Below are 20,418 nucleotides of genomic sequence, written 5' to 3' on the forward strand. Positions count from 1 at the left end.
CTAGGTGTGATCAGTGGGGACACCATGAACCCTGAATCGATACAAACAAGTATACTTCGGGTGTCCCCAGTTGCTAAGGATTTTAAGATTCACACATAATAAAGGTTCAGAAACTTCATGCTGCAAATAAAGAAAAGAAAAAAAATTAATGCCTTGTAAAGAAATCCCATTGAATCTCAATGAATGCTTACGTAATGGAAAATTAAAATTTTCTTTTCTCCCTAACATAAGTATTTTCAGATACTGTCAAATGGACAAGAGAAAGAGCTTCTGAAAGGAAAGAAAAGACAATTAGGGGGAGAAAGATAATAAGGTGGTCTGATGTCAAGTGTCTGTCACTACTGTGCTGTCTCTTGAGTGCTCCTACTGGCTTCACAAGGAACACAGAGTGTTGGTTGTATGAAAACAGATCTATGAAGTCAACTATAAAAGTGAATGTGAGTGTATGAGCCCAAATGCATGTGATTATGCAATCAAATATAAAACTGTACAAACACCTTAATTTCTAATGCTTATGACCGTTACTTGGTATCTGAGAGAGAATGGCTCTGGGACCCCCTGCTAATACCAAAATCTGTGGAGGCTCAAGTTCCTTGTATAAAATATATGGTCAATATATAGCCTATGCACATCATCCCATGTACTTTAAAACCTCTAAAGTACTTATAACATCTAATTTAATGTGAACACTATGTAAATAGTTGTTATACTGTATTGTTTAGGTTACAGTGAGATAAGAAAAAAAAAAGCCTTTACATGTTCGATTCAAATGCAATTAATTTTTCAATTTTTTAAAAAGCTTTAGTTACAACTAAGGTAGGATTTGTTTATTTTTTAATTTTTAAAATTTGTTTTAGTTATACAATGACAGTAGAATGCCCTTTGATTCATCATATATAATGGAGTATCATTTCTCATTCTGCTTGTACATGATATTGAATACACTGGTCATATAGTTATATATGTACATAGGGTAATAATGTCTGATTCATTTTACTATCCTTCCTACCCCCTATAGGCCCTCCCCTCCCCTTCACTCCCCTCTACCTAATCTAAAGTAACTCTATTCTTCTCAAGCCATCCCCATTGTGAATTATCATCCACATAATAGAGAAAACATTCAGATTTTGGTTTGGGGGGGGTTGGCTTATTTTGCTTAGCATGATATTCTCCAGCTCCATCCATTTACCATGATTTCATTCTTCTTCTTTAAGGCTAATATATATATATATATATATATATATATATATATATATACACACACACACACACACACACACACACACACATACATACATATATATATATGTATATATATATCACAGTTTTTAATCCATTCATTTGTTGAAGGGCACCTACGTCAAATATTTTTGATCTGTAGTTCACTGAACCCATGGACACAGAACCCATGGATATGATGGGCTGACTATATATTATTTTTGGCTTAGATTTTTCTCACCATTGGCCACAAAGTTTCATAAAAGGTTTATTTTTACATGGTATGAGTTGAATTTCTACATCTCTTCAGTTACTTCCTATGGATAATGAGAAATAATGAAAATAGTTTTCATATACCATAGTGAGTTTCAGGGGAGTTATAAAGTTAATAGCTGGCATTCTTCCTTTCCACTAGTATTAAATATCCTCTCTTCCTCTAAGTTCCTCCTGCCCCTATCTACCTCATTCTGCACCATCATCCCAGTCCCTTTCTCCAAGAAAGATAAAATAGTGAATATCAAATGTAGCAGTTTCAAGGGTTCAAGAGTTAAAAGAAGGATTGAGGGGCTGGGGATGAAGCACAGTGGTTGTGTTTACCTCCTATATGTGGGATCCCTGGGTTTGATGCCCAGTGTCCCCAAAATAAATAAATGAATAAATAAGTAAATAAATAAATGAGAGAAAGGACTAAGAAACCTAACATAAAGACAGCAGATGAGGAAGAGTTTTGCTTAGAAATTGCTTTTGTAATTTCTCTTCTTTTGCATTAAAATCAATGTAAAACCTGAGCAAAGAAGTGAAATTCTGATAAGCCTTGCCTAGCTCATGTTTTGTCATACTTATTATTGCACACCATGCAGCAATTCCAGCAGAACTCTCCCAGTGATGAAAACAAACATATCTTATTTTCCCAGAGCAGACATTACCTGGAGTTCAAATGTTTGAATGGTGTTTTCTGTCTTGTTGTATATAAATTGACCTAGGAAAATTTCTTCTCCTTCACATTTTTTTGCGATGCCCTATAAAGAAACCAATGGATTTGGAAGTTACAAACTTGGTTAAAACAAATGGATGTAGTTGTTCAAATAGCAACAATGTACTAGGCACTTTGTGTTTTTCTGTGAAGGGCTGAGTGCTGTGCTAGAGTCAGGATTGGCTTATACACCCAAAGAACCTTAACCTTGAGGGTTAATGAGGCCAGAGGCTGATTACAGAGCTGGACAGGAAGGTAGGTAGGCTGATATATAAATAGAAAGAGATCGATGAAAGTAGATGAGAGCTACGTGTGTGTGTGTGTGTGTGTGTGTGTGTGTAAGGAGACAGATCAAAGATTGCTGATAGGTAGAGTGACAGATGATAGGTAGATGACTGATAGGAAGATGTGGTGGGGTGGAGTGTGGATCAATGGTAGAGTGCTTGCTAGCATCTACCTAACCTTGGGTTCAAGCCCCAGTGCTAAAAAAAATAAATAAATAAGATAGGTAGATACATGACAGAGCATGACAGAAAGATAGAAAGGGAGATAGATGAAAGACAGATGATAATGAGATGGCTAGGGAGAAGATGGATGATAGATAAGACAGATAGATGTAAAATGAATCCCAGCATCCACACTGACAATTTGAAGTCAACATAGTTTGAATAAAATTTAGACAAGAACATCCTTGTTGACCCTTCTATATCCAGCTTTTGTTACTGAACAGAAATTTTGGTCTTTGTATGCAATTCCTCTGTGTCTTTTCCCTTCTTTTTCTACCCCTCAAATTGAAGATCTGTGAGAGGAGAATGAACTGGTGCAAATGAATTTATTTTGAGAACTTGAAGATTATTACTAGACTCCTTAAATTATGGAAGTTTAATCATTTTATAGTGAAAGTATTAATATTAAAACAGCACCATTTTATTAAAATAATTAGGGACATCATGATTGCATAATGTACTCACAGTTACATATATACATTACATATACGTAGATACGGTTTAAGCCTCATAGAGTTCCTTTAGCTTGCTAATAGAGGAGTGCTAATTTTATATTCACATTTATAAGACCTGTTTTTAAATTTCACATGGTCAATAAATTCTCTAATATATAATAAAAATGACAAGAAGTAATCTTGACTACCTGAAGATTCCTGCCTGCAGAATCCACTCAAATTCCCCTACACAATGAGCAGCTATGTGCATGGTCTGAGACAGGACTGGATCTGTTCAACTTCACCCTAACTCAACTTCTAGGGTACACCTGCGATTGGGGTATAGGCTGGCATAAGAACACAATGGTCTTCTGCCTAGCAGCCTCAGAGCCCCAGAAGCTAGATGCCTTCAGAGGACACAGGAGGCAAGCTGTTTAACACTGAGGCCACCTCTAGCAAGTAATATCACAGGATTGAAAAAGCATGAACCCAATGGTGGGTGGTGGGGTGAGGGGTGATTACACTCTCAGACAAAAAAAAAAGTGTGGAAATGGCTAAATGGGATCTGAAGGAAACATAAACTTCTCTTGTTAAGAGATGAAATCAGCAGCACATGGACTTACAGTGCTAGTCCCAGAAAAGCCCAGGGATTGGGGCTATGGGTTGAGAAGAGAGACGAAGATCTGAGGCCTGGGATAGTTTTTTAAAAAAGAGGTTAGACTCCTAGTCCATGGTAGGTTTCTGCTCTTACCTGGCTCTGCAGGATCTCTGGTCTATCTCCAGCTCTGACAGGCACAGCCCTAATACAGCTAAAATAAAAGGGCTGATCCTGTCCTATGTCCTGAATTGGTATTGTACCTCCCCTTCCTCCCCAGCAGCTCCAGTGTGTTCTCAGCCAAGCCTGTACCTCCTGTTGCAGGACTCCTCTCAGGGTCAACTTGCCCGATTCCACATTCTGGGGCTCCAGAAGAAATAGCTAACCAGACATTCCACCTATGGAACTTGCTGTTCATAAGCCCCACCATGAGCACAGAGCTTGTGGCCAAATTTTTATCAGAAAATTTTTTGGAGAGGAGGCTACCAGGAATTGAACTCAGAGGCACTTGACCACTGAGACACATCCCCAGCCCTATTTTGTATTTTATTTAGAGACAGTGTCTCACTGAGTTGCTTAGCACCTCACTTTTGCTAAAACTGGCTCTGACCTCTTGATCCTCCTGAGCTGCTGGGATTACAAGTGCGCACCACCACGCCTGGCTATTAGCAAACTCTTAATGTGATAGAAAAGCCTCACAGACATTTGAGGAAGGACTTTTTCAAAAAGAATAGAGATCCTATAAACAAGCAGGACAAAGGATACCTGGAAATAAAAATAGGAGGGAGCAGGAAAAAATTAAATAAAACTATAACTATTATCAATTAATTTCTTCAGAAGCATTAAGAGAAGATATTTCATCCATGAAAGAAAAACTCAGAGCCTAAGAAAGGGAATATTTATGGCAACCAATGTCTTAACAAGTACAATGTGATAGCAGAAATTAAATATTCAACATGGGGATTAAGATGCAAATGGATAGTCACTCAGAAGTAGAACAAAAACAGAGAGGGAAAATAAGAGAGAAACAAATAAAAACAAAAAATAGGTTATATAAGTTAAAGCCTCAGTTGGCAGAAATGAAATCCCATAAGAATAGGTAAGCATCAGGCCCACCTAGCAACCACCGGCAGAATGGCAGAGCTACATAAGGAATATCCTGGAAGGAAAGAGGAAGGTCAGGGAAGGGAAGGGAAGAGGAAACAAATTATATGACATGAATTAAATAAAGGGAGAATATTTATACTTCTGCTTAAGAGACTGGTAATGTTACTGATAGAACTATAGCAAACCAAGCAAATTAAATAAAAAATAAGGCACATCAAAAATCATGCAAAAAAGAGAATAGTATTCAAGTACCTAATACAACTCAACTGAGAACAATATTGTTCACACAGTTACCATGAAATTCATTACCACTGAATATTGATTCAAACAAAAAGTAAGATATACATCTTGGCAGTACCTCAAACATTAAATATAAATCTACCACGTGAAATCTAGCAATTTCAATCTTCGGTATATACTCTAAAGAAACAAAGAACAATGTCCACACACAAATTCTTACACAAATGTTGACAACAGCGTCATTCATAATAGCAAAAAAAAAAAAACTGTAAATAATTCAAATGTTCACCAATTGAAGAATAAACAAAATGTGGTTTATTTATACAATGAAATATTATTCAGCAATTTAAAAAGAAATCAAATATTGACACATTACAGCATGGATGAGCCTTAAAACATTATTCACTAAAGACCACATTTAATATGATTTTGTTTATATAAAATGTCCAAAATAGGTAAAATTATGGAGACAAAGTAGATTAGTGGTTGTCAGGACTAGGCTTGTGATGAGGGAATTAGAGGTGACAGCTAAGTCATGTGGAGATTTTTTTGGGGGGCAATGAAAATGTTCTAAAGTTGATTGTGGTGATAGGTACGTGATTTTGTATATATACCAAAGGCTCCTAAGTGTGCACTTCAAATGAGTAAACTAAATGTTATGTGAATTTAACAAAAAGATCCTGGGAGGATGATGGGGAACCCACGGAAGAGAGTTAATCATTCATTTTCTACTGGAGGATGTCAGCAAAACTGAATAGTTAAGAACCAAAACTGAAAAATGAAGAAATAATGGACAAGCAAATATGAAGACAAGGACCCTCCAAAACAGCTAAAACTGTGGGAAAGAATTGGGAACAAGGAGAAGTGAGATAATATAAACTTTATGGACATGTATAACTTTTTGTACACATATAACTGATAAAAGTAAAAAGTAAAACTAAGCAATAGAAATCATCTGGTTTAACCCTGTCACTTTGAGGATAATAAGGCCAAGGCCCAGGAAGTAAGTAATACAACTAATTAGTTGTATCATTAATATGATAATCCAGCTTTTAATGACATATTTAGATAGTTTCTCACATAGACAGAAAATTCCTTGGGTGCACTGGAGATGTTTCCTGAGGGTGACACCTTCTCTGAAATGTGCTCCATGGTAACAGCCGTTGGTGTGATTTTCCTGGCAAGCTTGATTAGAATATGACCCTGGGAACCTGGAAAGGCCCAGCATTTTCCAGGATGGACATCTGGCTGGAAAGAAAACATCAAATTAATCTCTTCTTTGGGTATGTAAATCTACCCTGGAATACAGGGGAACCAATCACTATTGACTGCAGATCCTTTGTTCAAGATATATATCAAAAGAAAAATTTCTAAGATACCCCTTAGGTTTGATTGTTTTTCCAGAGTACTTTATTTTTCTATTAATCAGAGCTCTTTATCATACGAGTATGTTTCTTTCACTGCTCTAGTTGGACCTTGAAATACGAAAAGGCAGCTGAAGGAGATGAATGGTGGTAGTGCTGATGACACTAATGAAGACAGTAGTGGTGGTGGTAGTGATGATGGTGGTAATAATAATAGCAGTGGAAGTGATGGTGGTGGAGGTGGTGATGGTGATGGTGATGGTGATGGTGGTGGTGGTAAATTTGGGAATGACCACAGTGACAATAGTGGAAATGATCGTGGTAATAGTGGTGATGGCGATGGTGGTTAATAATGGTAGCAACAGAAGTGATGTGGTAGAGATCATGGTGATGGTAGTGAATGAGAAGTCAGTGATGCATGGGTGGAAGTGACATGATGGTGGTAATGGTAGTGATGGAGACGGTTGTGCTAAAGACAATGGTGGCAGTAATGATTGTGGTGGTTGAGGGGATGATGATGGTAAAGGAAAATGAGGTGTGTTTCACTGTCTAAATCCAAAATAAGACTTGGAATAAGATTCAGAGTTGTCCCTGGAGGTATTTCTGAATCTGAAACCAACTTCAGATATGTGGATTATAGTTAAGACATGCCCTACAGTCTGTTAACATCTACTGCCTTTGGGATGTATCTGAAAGTTTCAGTGGAAATCTTACTTAGTTATTGCTTTAGTTGTAAATGGACTTAAGAACATATGATGTGAATAGCATTTATCAAAACACTAGAATTGAGAACACAAGCACTTTTGATAAATGTTGTCTGAACAACTGAAATTTTCAATGGAAAAGAGGCCACAGAATCAACTTTTAAAAGATATGGAATTTATATTTTCTATTTGAGAATCAAATAATCTAGTTCACTTGTCTCTAAATCACATATGGTCATCAATGATAATTTAATGACTATAAAACAAGAAGGGATTAATGCAGTATAATTACTTAAAATGTAAGAAGATTTCAGGTGTGTAATGAGTTTGAACAATGTCACACTGCCTCCATTTTAAATGTTAACATTTTCATGATAAATTATCATAAAATCAAATGGAACTTGGTTCTTCTTAATTTCACTTTTACCTGAAGAATAATATCTGGAGGCATTTCATAATTTAGGAATCCTATCCCATGCCAGTACAGTTTTGCTTTATTATTTTTGTAACTTGCTGAGGTCCCAGCTTCAATGATAGAGGCTCCTAAAATTATAAAATATTTTTAAAATAAAAAATTAAATACATAATTCAAAATATATCATTTTAATGATGACCTTGGAAAATTATTACTGGGCAAATTATAATGGAGATAAAACTCATTCTCAGGAATAGGTAGGAAAAATGACATTTTTTATTACCACTGAAAGTCTGTCTTTTGAGAAGTCATGTTTGTTCTGTGTGGTTTGCAAATGTTCTCTCTAAGCCTGTGACTTGTCTTTTAATTCTTGTTTGTCTTTTGCAGAGTAGAAGTTAATTTTGAGGGGCCCCTAATCATCCATTATTTTCTTTTTATGGATCATGTTTTTTGGTGTCATGTTTAAGAATTTTTTCTCTAATACAAGACTAAAAATATTCTCTTTTTTCTATAAGTTTCATATCTTTAACCTGTGCATTTAGACCAGTGACCCATTTGGGGTTCATTTTTATAAAATGTGAGCTATTTTGTAAATGTGAATGAAGGTTTATTTTTATTTTATTTTATTTTTTTTTTGCAAATAAATGTCTTTTGACTTTTCTACTTTGTCAAAAATCAATTTACCACATGTATGGTAAATTATTTCTGGACTTTCTATTATTCCATTGAATTCATTGTTAGAAATAATGAGGTGCTACAAGAAATCAAAGATGTGGTCAAAGTGGGTAAGCAAGGCACACCTTTACTTCTGCCAGAAGGGTGTGCTACCTGAACCTAGCTAGCAAGCACCCTGGGCAGGCAATCTGCTGGTTTATATACCTAATGTGGACTACCCTTTGCCCTGACTGGAGGACTCAGGGGTACAGTCTACATGATTGGCTAATTTTAAAATTGGGATGGGCAAAAGGGAAGGACTGTAATTAAAATGGCTACAATTGGATCCAATTAAGCCTGAACACTATATTCTGAAATTGGACCACCAGACTTTTTACTTCTCACAAATCCTCCCTTTTTTCTTTTTACACCTTTTGGTTTCATTTTCATTACACCTTCTGGTATTGCCAACCATCCTAGACATATTAACTTTTTGAGGTGAAAATCACCCCTGGTAATGAGTTCTTCCTTCTTCTTAATTCCTTTTTTTTTTTTTTTTTTTTTTTTAGCAATTCAGATAGCAATCTTGGTGATCAGGAGCACTTGGTAAGGTCCTTTCCAGCTTGGTTGAAACTGGACTTGTAGTTCTAGGAGAAACCCTGCTTAGTCATGCTGTATTATCATTCTTATGTATTATTGGACTCAATTTGATAATATTTATTGAAGGATATTACATGATGATAAAAGGGGCAAAAGTGAAACTTTTAGGCTTAAGTGTTTTCTATTCTCATTTTATTTATTTATTTGCAGTGTTGGACATCAACCCTGTCTTTTCTCCAGGTCTTGATTAAAATCAAGTCCCAGGCAGGAAGTGATGAACTGTAAATTCTAGAGGGGAATCTGAGTAACAGTTGGTAGTAATCATACCAGGAAAAAAAGAAAAGACAGGTCTCAAGCTGACTCAAAACAAACTTGTGCATTGTGCATCAGGCACTCCTGTACAAAAAAAAGCCTTTTTTTTTTTTAAGATAACTTCACAGTTTTACTTATTTTGGGGAGGCCTCACACAAATGTACATCTCTAGTTACATTAAAAGAACCATTATCTTTTCATTTAAATGCCCATGTAATGGACTATGCTTTGGTTAAACTCTTATGCCAGCTAGTTAAGACCAAGTTGGTAAAAATTGAGCTTGTTCCTTCTATCTATTACTAAAAGTCAGCTGAGATTCCTTAGGGTCACTTTGGGAACTTGCCTCTTAGCTTTTTTAGTGGCATCTTCCAGGATGGGTCGGAGTCTTGCTGACCACATGTGACTTCCCTTGGAAGCATCAGGGACATTTCCCTCTCCAATGACCTTCTTCTCTGCAGAATCCCCCTAATTGGTAGATCAGTTGACACACCAAAGTGGTAGGGTTCAGCCCTTAGAGAAGTCTCAAGCTCCCTAGGAACTAGCTGACCTCAGAGGGCAAGAGCCAAAATATTGACTTTTTTTTTTTTTTTTTTAGCCCTTTACCTTTTTTGATTGTTTTGGTTTTAAACATCCAGCAGGTCAGTTTCATCAGTCTTAAAGTGGGAGTACTGGGTTTAAACTTTAATGTCTATAACTTTACAGTTACTTATTCCTTCCACTTAATTGGGGTCAGTATTAGTACTAGAAGTCAGCCTTATATTTTGTCTGTCCTATAGGTGTCCTACAGGCTTATTTCAAAATTAACTCCATGATCTCTTGATTACTGTAACTTTATAATAAGTTTTAAAATCAGGTAGTATGAGTTCCAACATTGTTTTTTCAAAACTGTCTTGGATATTGCAATTCCTTTGCCACTGCATATACATTTTAGAAATAGTTTGTCAATTTCTACAAACTTCAAGAGTATTGAGATCTTCATGGCATTGAGTCTTCTAACTCATGAACATGGTATATCTATCCATTTACTTAGGTCTTCTTTTGTTTTATAAATGTTTTTAGTTTTTAGCACACAGATCCCCCACGTATTTTGTTAAGACTTACACTTAAGTATTTCATATTTCGCACACACATACACACTGGTTCAAGCCTCACTTATTCTAGATTTTATTTTGTAATTTTCTCTGTAAACAATCATGTTATCTATGAGTAGAGAGGTTTTTATTACTTTCTTTCCAATTTGCCTTTTCTTTCCCTATCTCTTCCTCTCTGTACCTATCTTGCTTCCTGCCTCATCTTACTGTTTAGAACTTTAATTACAATGTTGATTAGAAATGGTGAGAGTAGATACCAAGATCATTGTAATGTCATGTGTAGCTAATAAAAAAAGGAAATTAAAAAAATGGTGAGAGTAGATAATATTACTTTGTTTTAAATCTCAGGGGAAAAACATTCACACTTATCTGTTTCAAAAATAAGTGTGTTACTAGCTGAAGGAATTTTTCAGGTATCCTTTGTCAAGCTGAGGGAAGTTTCTTTTTAGTTGAATAGATAAGTTGTTGATGCAGTGAGCTTTGTTAAGGTACTTCAGTGGATCTAATTTGATGATCTGATGACTATATTTTTAATCTGTTGGTGTAGCAAGTAAATGGATTTATTTTTCAAAGGATAAACTGGACTTGTAGTTCTAGGAGAAACCCTGCTTAGTCATGCTGTATTATCATTCTTATGTATTATTGGACTCAATTTGATAATATTTATTGAAGGATATTACATGTTGATAAAAGTGGCAAAAGTGAAACTTTTAGGCTTAAGTGTTTTCTATTCTCATTTTATTTATTTATTTGCAGTGTTGGACATCAACCCAAGACTTTGCATATGCTGTGTAAGCACTCTACTACTGCATTACATTCCTACTCCCAGAGTTGTTGTTTTTTTTTAAAAAGAGTTTTTAACTATTCCTCTAATAAATGTACATTATCATTATCTACTTCTTCTTAAGTGACCTTTGATAGTTTGCATATTTCAAGAATTAGGCCACTTCCTCTAAATTGTTTCTTGTACTTTTTCTTCCCCTCCTCTCTTTCCTTATCCATTGCTCATTGAACACATACTGCTGATAGATTGTTAATAGGCAGGACATTGTAGAGATTACTAAGGTTAATGACTCATAGCTTTAGCTCTTAAGAATTAATTTCAACTGGAAGATATTAAGAATATTATTTTGTAAATGACATTTATTTTATTTTTTTGAATGCAAATGTCATGTAAACATTATTTATTTATAATAATATCCTCCAACCTGAAAGAATTCAAATATACACAAGCTGATGAACAAATTCAGCAACATGAATGAACTTTAAATATATTTTACTAAGTCGAACAGGTCAGACACAAAAGACTATACACTGTCTGATTCAATTTACATAAAATATCCAGAAGGAAAATGTACAAACATAAAAAGTTAACTGATTGGTTACCTAAGGCTAGAGATGAAAATAAGAATTAAGTATAAAAGAGTATGAGGGATCTTTACTGAGATGATGAATATCTTCCTAAAATTGGACTGTGATATATTTTGCACATAATCAGAAAATTTGTTGAAAGTCTTTGAACTGTACACTTAATATAGGTGAATTTTATGGCATGTAAACAACACCTGCTATTGTTTGAATGCAGTTTGTCTTCCAAGGGTTCATGTATTGAAGGCTTGGTCCTCAGTGTAGTGGTAGGGAAAGGTGGTAGACACTTTAAAAGGTAAGGAGAAATGGAAGGTAATTAGGTCACTAGGGGCATTGCCCTTAGAAGGGATGAAGGTCCTCAGGAATGAGTTCATGCAAAAGCAGCCCTTATTAAAAAAGAAAAAAAAAAAAAGCAAGACTGGCTCTACCCCTTTCAGTATAGCCGTGTAAACTCTTTATGAGCAACCATAACTTCGATGCCATCTACCATGAGGCACTCAGTAGAGGGCCATACTCTTGAACCTTCAGAATTATAGGCTCAATAAGCCTCTTTTTGAGAGGTAAGGAGATTACTGGGAAACTGAACCCAGAGGCACTTTACCATAAGCTATATCCCTAGTCTTTTTTTTTTTTTTTTTTTTTTTTTGATACAGGGCCTCACTAAGTTACCTCGTCTAAATTACTAAAACTGCTTTCAAACTTGGAATCTCCCTGCCCCAGCCTCTGGAGTCACTGGGATTACACATGTGTCCCACTATGCCTGGCAAATTTACCTCTTTTTAATTAACTGTCCAGCTTCAGGTGTATTTTTTTCTTTAATTTTTATTGTTGGTTGTTCAAAGTAAATGACATTTAAACACTGGTACTTAGTCACTAATAATCCATTTAGATTTATTACATGTACAAGTCATTTTAGTATATAATAATATAAAATATTTTTCTGTTTGCTATGCTTAAAATATTTTGTGCCTTCCCTAATTTCTTTGTGGCCTCTCAACTTTTTTTCCTCTAAATATTTATTTTTTAGTTGTACACAATACCTTTATTTTGCATATTTATTTTTATGTGGTGCTGAGGATCGAACCCAGGGCTTCGAATGTGCTAGGTGAGCGCTCTACGGCTGAGCCACAACTCCAGCCCGTATCTTTACTTTCCTTATGGTCCTTTTAGTTGCATGCTAATGAAGATGCACAGTTTTCATGACCTTTAAGATTTGCATTCAGAAAACATAAAAGACAATCATTTCTAATCTCTTTTTTATTACCTGGTTTGATTAGGCTTGCCCTCTTGTAAGTTACATGTGGATAAATACATTTTACTAATAAAGACATTTAAAGAATAGAGAGATCCTACTTAAAGGATTCCTTATTTTTTTTATAATTAGCTTTCCACATTTTCTGTACTCACCAGCTGACTTCAGGGCATAATCAGCCATTTGTACCATGTCCCCTCTCAACTTTTTGAGTACATAATGTACCAAGTTTGACATTTCCTGTAAAAATTGTAAAAAATTTTCTTTTTAACAATATCTATCAACTGCTTGAGTTTTGGCTATTTACTATTGATCTGAACCTAAGTTCCCAATTCTGTAAAATAATAACAGTTTGAACAGCTCTCAAACTGCTTATGATCTAGGCATGGTATATGCATTTGGAATGACACTTTCACAATTCTGTGGAAATGGCCCTTCTCAGACACATGAAGTAACTAAAGCTACGATATTTTCAGGGACTCCCCATAGCCACACAGCAAGGTTGACCAGGGCCCCATCTGAATCCCTGTCCAGCACACCATAGCATTCCCCTGTGGAGTGTGAGATAGGGTTGTGCTATGTGAGCTGTTCATTGGTGTCCTGATGTTTAACAATAAAGACTTGAACATTCTGTCCTTATTTGGTAACAATAAAGACTTGAACATTCTGTACTTATTTGGTACTCAGGCAGTTTACAAAGAATGGATGATTGCTTACATTAGAAAATTTCCATCTACTTGAATTAATTTACTGAATTCTGAAGGATGTTCTGCTTTTAAAATACACAAGTATCCTGAGCAGGTATAGCAGTTCTAGTTCTCACTGTAATACTTTGTCACAGTGACAAGGATAAAATGGGCCCAGGACACAGCAGAAGGTCAGTGTCAGATCTCAACGAATTTCAAAACAGTGAGGAAGAGAAAGATGGTTGTGCTGGTGTCAGCAGAAGAGAAGCAAAGTCAAGCTTTTGTCAAAATCTGACCTAAATTACTAGCTTAACAGGATGGGAAATAAAAATTTCTTACTATCTAAATATTTGTGTACAAATATTTAATTCTAAATACTTTGTTTTTGTGGAAATATATTTTGTACAGATATTTTAATTCTAAACAACATTTTGGAAAATGAAACTGAATCAATTGATTTTTGTGGCAATTAAGTCATACTGCAATCCAGCATCTTCTTGTGACACAGCACTGGTGAAAAAGTGAATTTCCCAGGGCAAGCTCTAGTGAAAGAAAGTATCAGGGGAGAATGTCAAAAAGGACACAAGCTAAACAGTCGGAAGTAGGGTCTCAGGGCAGAGGAGCAGTGGGATTAGCAATGGGAAATCCTGTTTAATATCACCCCAGCCTCCCATGCCTCCAGCCCGCCTTGCCTCATCCAGCATCTCTGAGCTGTCCTGGTCCTGGGCAGTGTCTCCTTGGACGTTCCAGCTGTAATTGTATGTGCCGGCCTTCATATCTCTAAGTAATGCTTTCAGAACATCTATTTGTTCAATTAAAAATAGAATTTCACGAAAATTGTTTTCCAAAGTCTGGCTTTCCTTCCTGTACATGGAGAATTATAAGGTAAAGAAGTGAGACTTAAAGTCCCTGTCATCTGAGGGTGCTGGGCTTCCATGCCAGCAATGGGAAACATAATCATATGAGGAAGGACAGAGAAGGGAAGGCACATTTGTCAAAAGCATTATATTTCACTACGTAAAATAAGCAAAGGCATTCAGAAGACATGTCTTGAGGGTGTCCTGATGCTTCACTGTGCTCCACTTGGGGCAGGCAAGGCTCAACTTTGATTGTCCTTCAGTTGGGTGACTTTACACATGTGAATCCTAAATCACAAATGTCATACTCCTTCAAATTGAGACACCTTGCATTTCAAGAGCAGTACAAAGCACCGATTTTCAAACTGTGGCCTAGAGTTCTGTGGAAGTTCTTAGAAGTGCTTTCGCTGGTTTTACAGTCCAAATGTGCAAGATGTTGTTTCCAAGAACTTTTTGTACTACTTTTACAGCTTGAAAATTACTCATAAAGAGAATAAGAAAATGTCAAGTGAACAGGTATTTCTTGATATTGATATAAATATAAGCACTATATCTCTAGTATTTTTCCCAAAATTGTTAAATACATGTTTAAAATTGGGAAAATACAAATATTTCAAAGAAGCAAACAAATTTTAAATTTTGGTGGGCTTTTAATCATTTTTATTCCATGCAAAAAAATCAGTAACAAAATAGAGACCATATTTGTAATTGTGTGTTCTAAAACATTCTAAAATCACTAAATATATTTTAGAATTATTTTAATGGCTTCATAATTCCCCATTACATGAGTAGACTCTAGTGTATTTAAATAATGGCCTATTTTTCTCATCTAGGTTGTCTTCCATTTTTTATAATCAAAAATAATATTGGAAGCACATCAAATATATATTTTTCTTAAGGAATGATCCATGGAAGTAGAGACATATCAAAGGGCAAGTAATTTCCTAAAGCAATAAAAATGCTATTTTTTTGGTTTACAGAAACATACTTACTATAAAGAAAAAAAACACAACAGAGAAATATAAGAAATAATATTTCCCAAAACTTCACTCCTAGAATTTATCATCATTCATATTTCGTGACACTATGCCTAGCATTTCTCTGTGCACACATTACAGATGGAAAGGAAAGAAGAAGAGAAAGAAAAAAATGAAAACAACTAGAGGGTTAGAAGTAAATTGGTCTGTGTGTATCATTTCTAATTTACAATTAGTATGTTTAATTTTATTTGAATTTATATAAGGAAATAACCCAAGAAAATTGCTCTCCCTCACTCATGCATATATGTTATTTTAAAGCAAACTGCTTTTTTTATGGGAGAAAAGAGGAAATGGCCAGGAAAATATGTTCTTGACTGGCATGAAGAAATATGGCTTGACAATATGGGGAAATGACTTTAGTTTTATCATTGTACAAAAACATTTCAGCATTGGAACCACACCAGAGTGACAAATATCTTACTTACTTTAAGAGTTCCAGTTGCTCTTTAGGCATACGAAGTCTGATCTGAAATAAATAAATAAGTAGATAGGTAGATAGATAAATGGTAAGTCATTAGGAATCCTGCCTATTTGACTGAGTTTTCTTTTGAAATCACACTTGAACCCTTGGGGCTCAGAACATGAGATGATGGGAGACATAGGAGTATCCTCCAAAGTGTCCACATCTTTCTCAGTCTCACCTGTGCATGGTTATTATTCTAGGAGAAGAAGAGTGACACAGAGATCTACTTAATCAAGAGGGGCATCCAACTGAAACTCTAAGATGGTGTTATCCTTTCCTGTTTTTTAAAATGATGAAAGTGCTAAACAGGGTATAAGAGTGGGAGAGGAAGAGAAGGACAGGGGGAAGGAGGGAGAGGAAGGGTAAGAGTCTAGGATGATTTAGAGCCTAGAGTATCATGCTGAGCCCTTTGGCTTATCCCTGTAAACAGGGAGCCCTGGAATCCTCCATTTCTAAAAAAAAAAAAAAAAAAAAAAAAGGATGTGATTAACTTTGGGTTAGGTCAGCAATAAAAATCAGAACAGCAGTCGTGTCTAATCTTGACAAGGCATCTGGGTAAGGATTGGGCAGGTGGTGCCCTAGCCAAGATGAGATCAGGGGAAATGAATTTGGTGGTTGGACACACTTGATGTGCGTGGGAGGGAGGCATTATGAAGCATCTGTAAGGAGACAAACAATGGAGAGATGGTGTAGGATTGTGGGGTCTGCACTCTGGAAGTGCACAAAGGGCTGCTGCACACCCTGTGCCTCTGTCCAGGATGTAGCCCAGTTGCCATTTCCCCCCTCTGAAAAGACCTCAGCAGGGCAGCCAGTGCCTCTGTTCCCATGAGCTCATCCTGTTCTGTCTTTTCCAGGCTCTCCCATGTGTGATGGTGACTGGATGCTCCCATTTCAGACACCGTAAGATTACAGACCTGGGAGCAACCTGAAGCTCCCTACATCCTTCCCATCCACCTGTACTCAAGCGTGGGATTAGCACACACACATCTACGTACTCACACAGGCATACTCAAACACAATTATGCACATTCATATACACACTTTTACACATACACACGTGCTCTTAGCACACATATACACCCATTTAAAAGCATACATATACACTCACACACACACATGCATGCACGCCTAGCACCTACTCTAACACAGAATGCTCAGAGAGGGTCTGTGTGGGAGCCAACAAGAGCAGTTAGTAGCAGACAGAGGAGACATGTAAAAAGAGGATCCTGATACAAATGGTCAGCAGCACTCATGGCCTCCATTCTTTCTTTCTGGTTCAGAACTCACTTTCACTGACATATATATTTACTGAACATGTTTATTGTTGGTTCAGGAGTATGGTACATTTCACTATGTTAGGAAAATAGCACAAACCAGAGTGGAGGAATAAAAACCAGGTCTGACTCAAGCAATAACTCCATTGGATAAATTATAGCTTCCATTGTGTAGGATTCCATCAGTTTTTTCCTGAACTTCTGTCCTAAGTGAAAATTTCTCCTGTCAGTCTGAAAGAGGCATCCATGTACTTATTGGTCATTTCCTTTTGGTAACAAAGCCCACCTTTCAGGAGTTCCAAAGAAAACTCACAATGAGGTCTCTGGGGCTGCTATAACAAATGGTTGCAAATGGGATTGCTTGAAACACCAAAAATGTATTCTCTCACAGTTCTTTCTGAAGGCCAGGAGTTAGACATTAAGGTGCCAACAGGGTACCTTTGAAAGGCCCTCAGGGAGAGTTGTTTCTTATTTCCTCCAACTTCTGAGGGCTCTTGTCATTCTTGATTGTGGCTACATCACTCCAATCTCAGCCTCTATTCTCCATGTTTCTCTCCTCCATGTGTCTTTTATAGGGACACTTGTTGGATTCAAGGCCCATTATCCAGATTGATTGAATATTAATTACATCTGCAAAGATCCCTTTTTCCAAATTAAGGTCGCGCAGATTCTGAGGGTTAGGATGTAGACTTATCTTTTGAGGGGGTCACCTTTCAACTCCCTGCAGAAAACATCAATGTTATCTGGGCCTGGGAGTTTTGGCTTAGTGTAAAGCACTTGCCTATCATGCACAAAACCCTGGGTTTAATCACCAGCCCCCTTCTCCCCTAACACACACAATGTTATCTGGGAAATATTGCTCCATCTTTCTTCTCTGATTAATTTGCTTTTTTGTTACAAAGAATCTCAGTTCCCATCATTTTTTCTCAGTTTACTCCAAGCAACACAGAGGGACATTTTACAAATGCTGTTGTGCAATGTGTGATAACAGCATCAGGAAGGAATGCAGGGTGGCACCCAGGAAAAAAACTACCTGGCATGTTCTCCCCTGCTGAACAATACAATCTTTTATAGGCTCTCCTCAATATTTTTCTTTTGGCAGGGATGTGGATTTGGGAGCTAATTATAGCTAGGTAGAAATTCTCATTTCTAGCTTTTCAGTTTGTTTGAGTAAGTTCCCTATCAGTAGGGGCTGTGTTTTCAATGTTTCTTTCTTCTGTTCTGGCCTTAAAAGAACTATAGAAAAGACTCCTTAATTAATTTGCTGATAAATGAATTTGAGAGCTCCTTAAACAATAAAACTTTCTACAGTTTTTAAAACATTTGTATTTTGCTCCATTCCCAAAAGCTTTTCAGGTTTGATCCATTATAGGAAGGTGTATGTATATATGTGTGTGTGTGTGTGTGTGTGTGTGTGTGTAGAATAAAAACATGCAGGACAAAAAATAAACAAGGACATAAAAGCAAAGAAAAAATAAAGGTTGGAAAAGTAAAATGGTGCTAGAAGCATGTTTGAACATACATGGGTCTTAAATTCTCAGAAGTCATTAGCTATGGGTCATAAATTTGTTTTTGAGAATCATGGCAACTAACTCGAGTGGGAATAGGAATGATCAAAATTCACAGCATCCACAGTGTATAAAACAGAAACAGATTCAGGACTGAAGGTGTAGCTCCATGACAGAGCACTTGCCTAAGATGCCCAAGGCTTTGGGTACTATTCCCAGTACCGCAAAAAATTTTTTAAAAAGAAAAATACTGCAGAGGCTGCTTTGTGTACAGTTTGTAATCCCTCTGCAACACTTCTGGAAATAGGACTGATATTCAGCTTTCTAAGAACCTGTCCTTTCCGTCCCTCCCTGCGGATAGGCAGCCTCACCACAAAGCTGCAGGCAGGCAAATCCCCAAGAGTGTAAGACAGCCACAGCATCCAAGGTGCACAGCCTGCAGGAAAACTGTTTCTGCAACAAAGATGGACTCCTGGCAGAACTCCTGTAGTTAATTCTAATCATGAATTAAGAGAGAATCTGTCTGCATGTGCAGCCAATTGAGCAGATAGAGGATTTACAGCCTCCTGGGGTATAAAGGCAGCAAGTGGAGGCAGCCAAGAGAAGGCTACAGGCAGAGAGAGCCTCAGCTTTATTTGCTTAGCCTTTTTAAAAATCTTCCCTAGTATTGGGTAATGCTAGGCAACCGCTCTGCTACTAAACTATAGCCCCAGTACTGTTTTGTTTTATTAAGATAATGTTGACTGCTAACCCAACATTTTATGCCTTAAAACCTATAGCTCTGATAATTTAGCTTGGACAAATTCAGTAAGGTGTATGAAATTTGGCCATATGGCTGTTAATTTTATTCTCACTACAAAATTCATTAAGATGTTTAATTTTAAACTGTATAACTTCCAGGTGAATACTAGAAGACATAATGATTGCAGTCTGTGTCCCTGAGTAAATAATTAAGCTTGCTGCTTAATGTGGGACTTTAGATATAAACCAGTTAAATGCTGGAGCAAATAATTTGAAATAATGGTCTTAAATTCATCCAGTAAATAGACGGTTTCTGAGGCTACACTGTTTGTGACAATAAGATTTCATCCTTCATGTAAGCAGGGAGCAGTTGGCAGGTTGAGTCGCAGCCAAGTCTTGTGTTTAGATTTCAGCTTCAGGATTTGTAGCTGTACAACCTCAGGCTGCTGCATTTCCTTGCTCTGATACAAGCTTCCTAATTTATTCATGGATCTAGTAAGACTTTTCTTAAAGGGTTGTTTTGAGGCTAAAGTGAAACATGTATTTGATGTGCTTAGGACTGGTTCGGATGCATGATGTTATCCTGTTCTTCATGGTGGGAGAGTAGGAAGCATATCTAGCTTTTTTTGAAAAGGTGAATTAAGTCATTAACATAAAAATATTACCTCAGGATTGCAAATACTCCATGTTTATCCTTTTTTAAGAAGTGTATATTATAGTGACACAGCCACAACAATGTTCATAGCAGCTCAATTTACAATACCTAAACTGTGGAACCAACCTAGATGTCCTTCAATAGATGAATGGAAAAAGAAACTGTGGTATATATACCCAATGAAATATTACTCAGGATTAAAAGAGAATAAAATTATGGTATTATCAGGTTCATGGATGGAGGTGGAGAATATCATGCTAAGCAAAGTAAGTCATTCCAAAAAAGAAAGAAAGAAACAAACAAAAAAACCAAAAGCTGAATGTTCTCTCAGATAAGTGGATGCTGATCCATAATGGTGGTG

General features: G+C 36.5%; 1 protein-coding gene across 1 annotated transcript in view; it reads right to left on the reverse strand.

The window, feature by feature from the left end:
• Window positions 1-20,418, reverse strand: part of Sun3 (Sad1 and UNC84 domain containing 3) — a 34,209-nt gene continuing 13,791 nt past the window's right edge. Inside the window, exons 4-10 of the mRNA XM_026411620.2 lie at window positions 15,842-15,882; window positions 14,212-14,383; window positions 12,989-13,073; window positions 7,569-7,684; window positions 6,154-6,321; window positions 2,145-2,237; window positions 1-120 (exon numbers count right to left, since the gene is read on the reverse strand). Coding sequence (XP_026267405.2) covers window positions 1-120; window positions 2,145-2,237; window positions 6,154-6,321; window positions 7,569-7,684; window positions 12,989-13,073; window positions 14,212-14,383; window positions 15,842-15,882 — 795 coding nt within the window. The remainder of the gene's footprint in view (window positions 121-2,144; window positions 2,238-6,153; window positions 6,322-7,568; window positions 7,685-12,988; window positions 13,074-14,211; window positions 14,384-15,841; window positions 15,883-20,418) is intronic.

Source organism: Urocitellus parryii, chromosome 3 (assembly GCF_045843805.1).
Source record: "Urocitellus parryii isolate mUroPar1 chromosome 3, mUroPar1.hap1, whole genome shotgun sequence".
Classification (NCBI taxonomy): domain Eukaryota; kingdom Metazoa; phylum Chordata; class Mammalia; order Rodentia; family Sciuridae; genus Urocitellus; species Urocitellus parryii.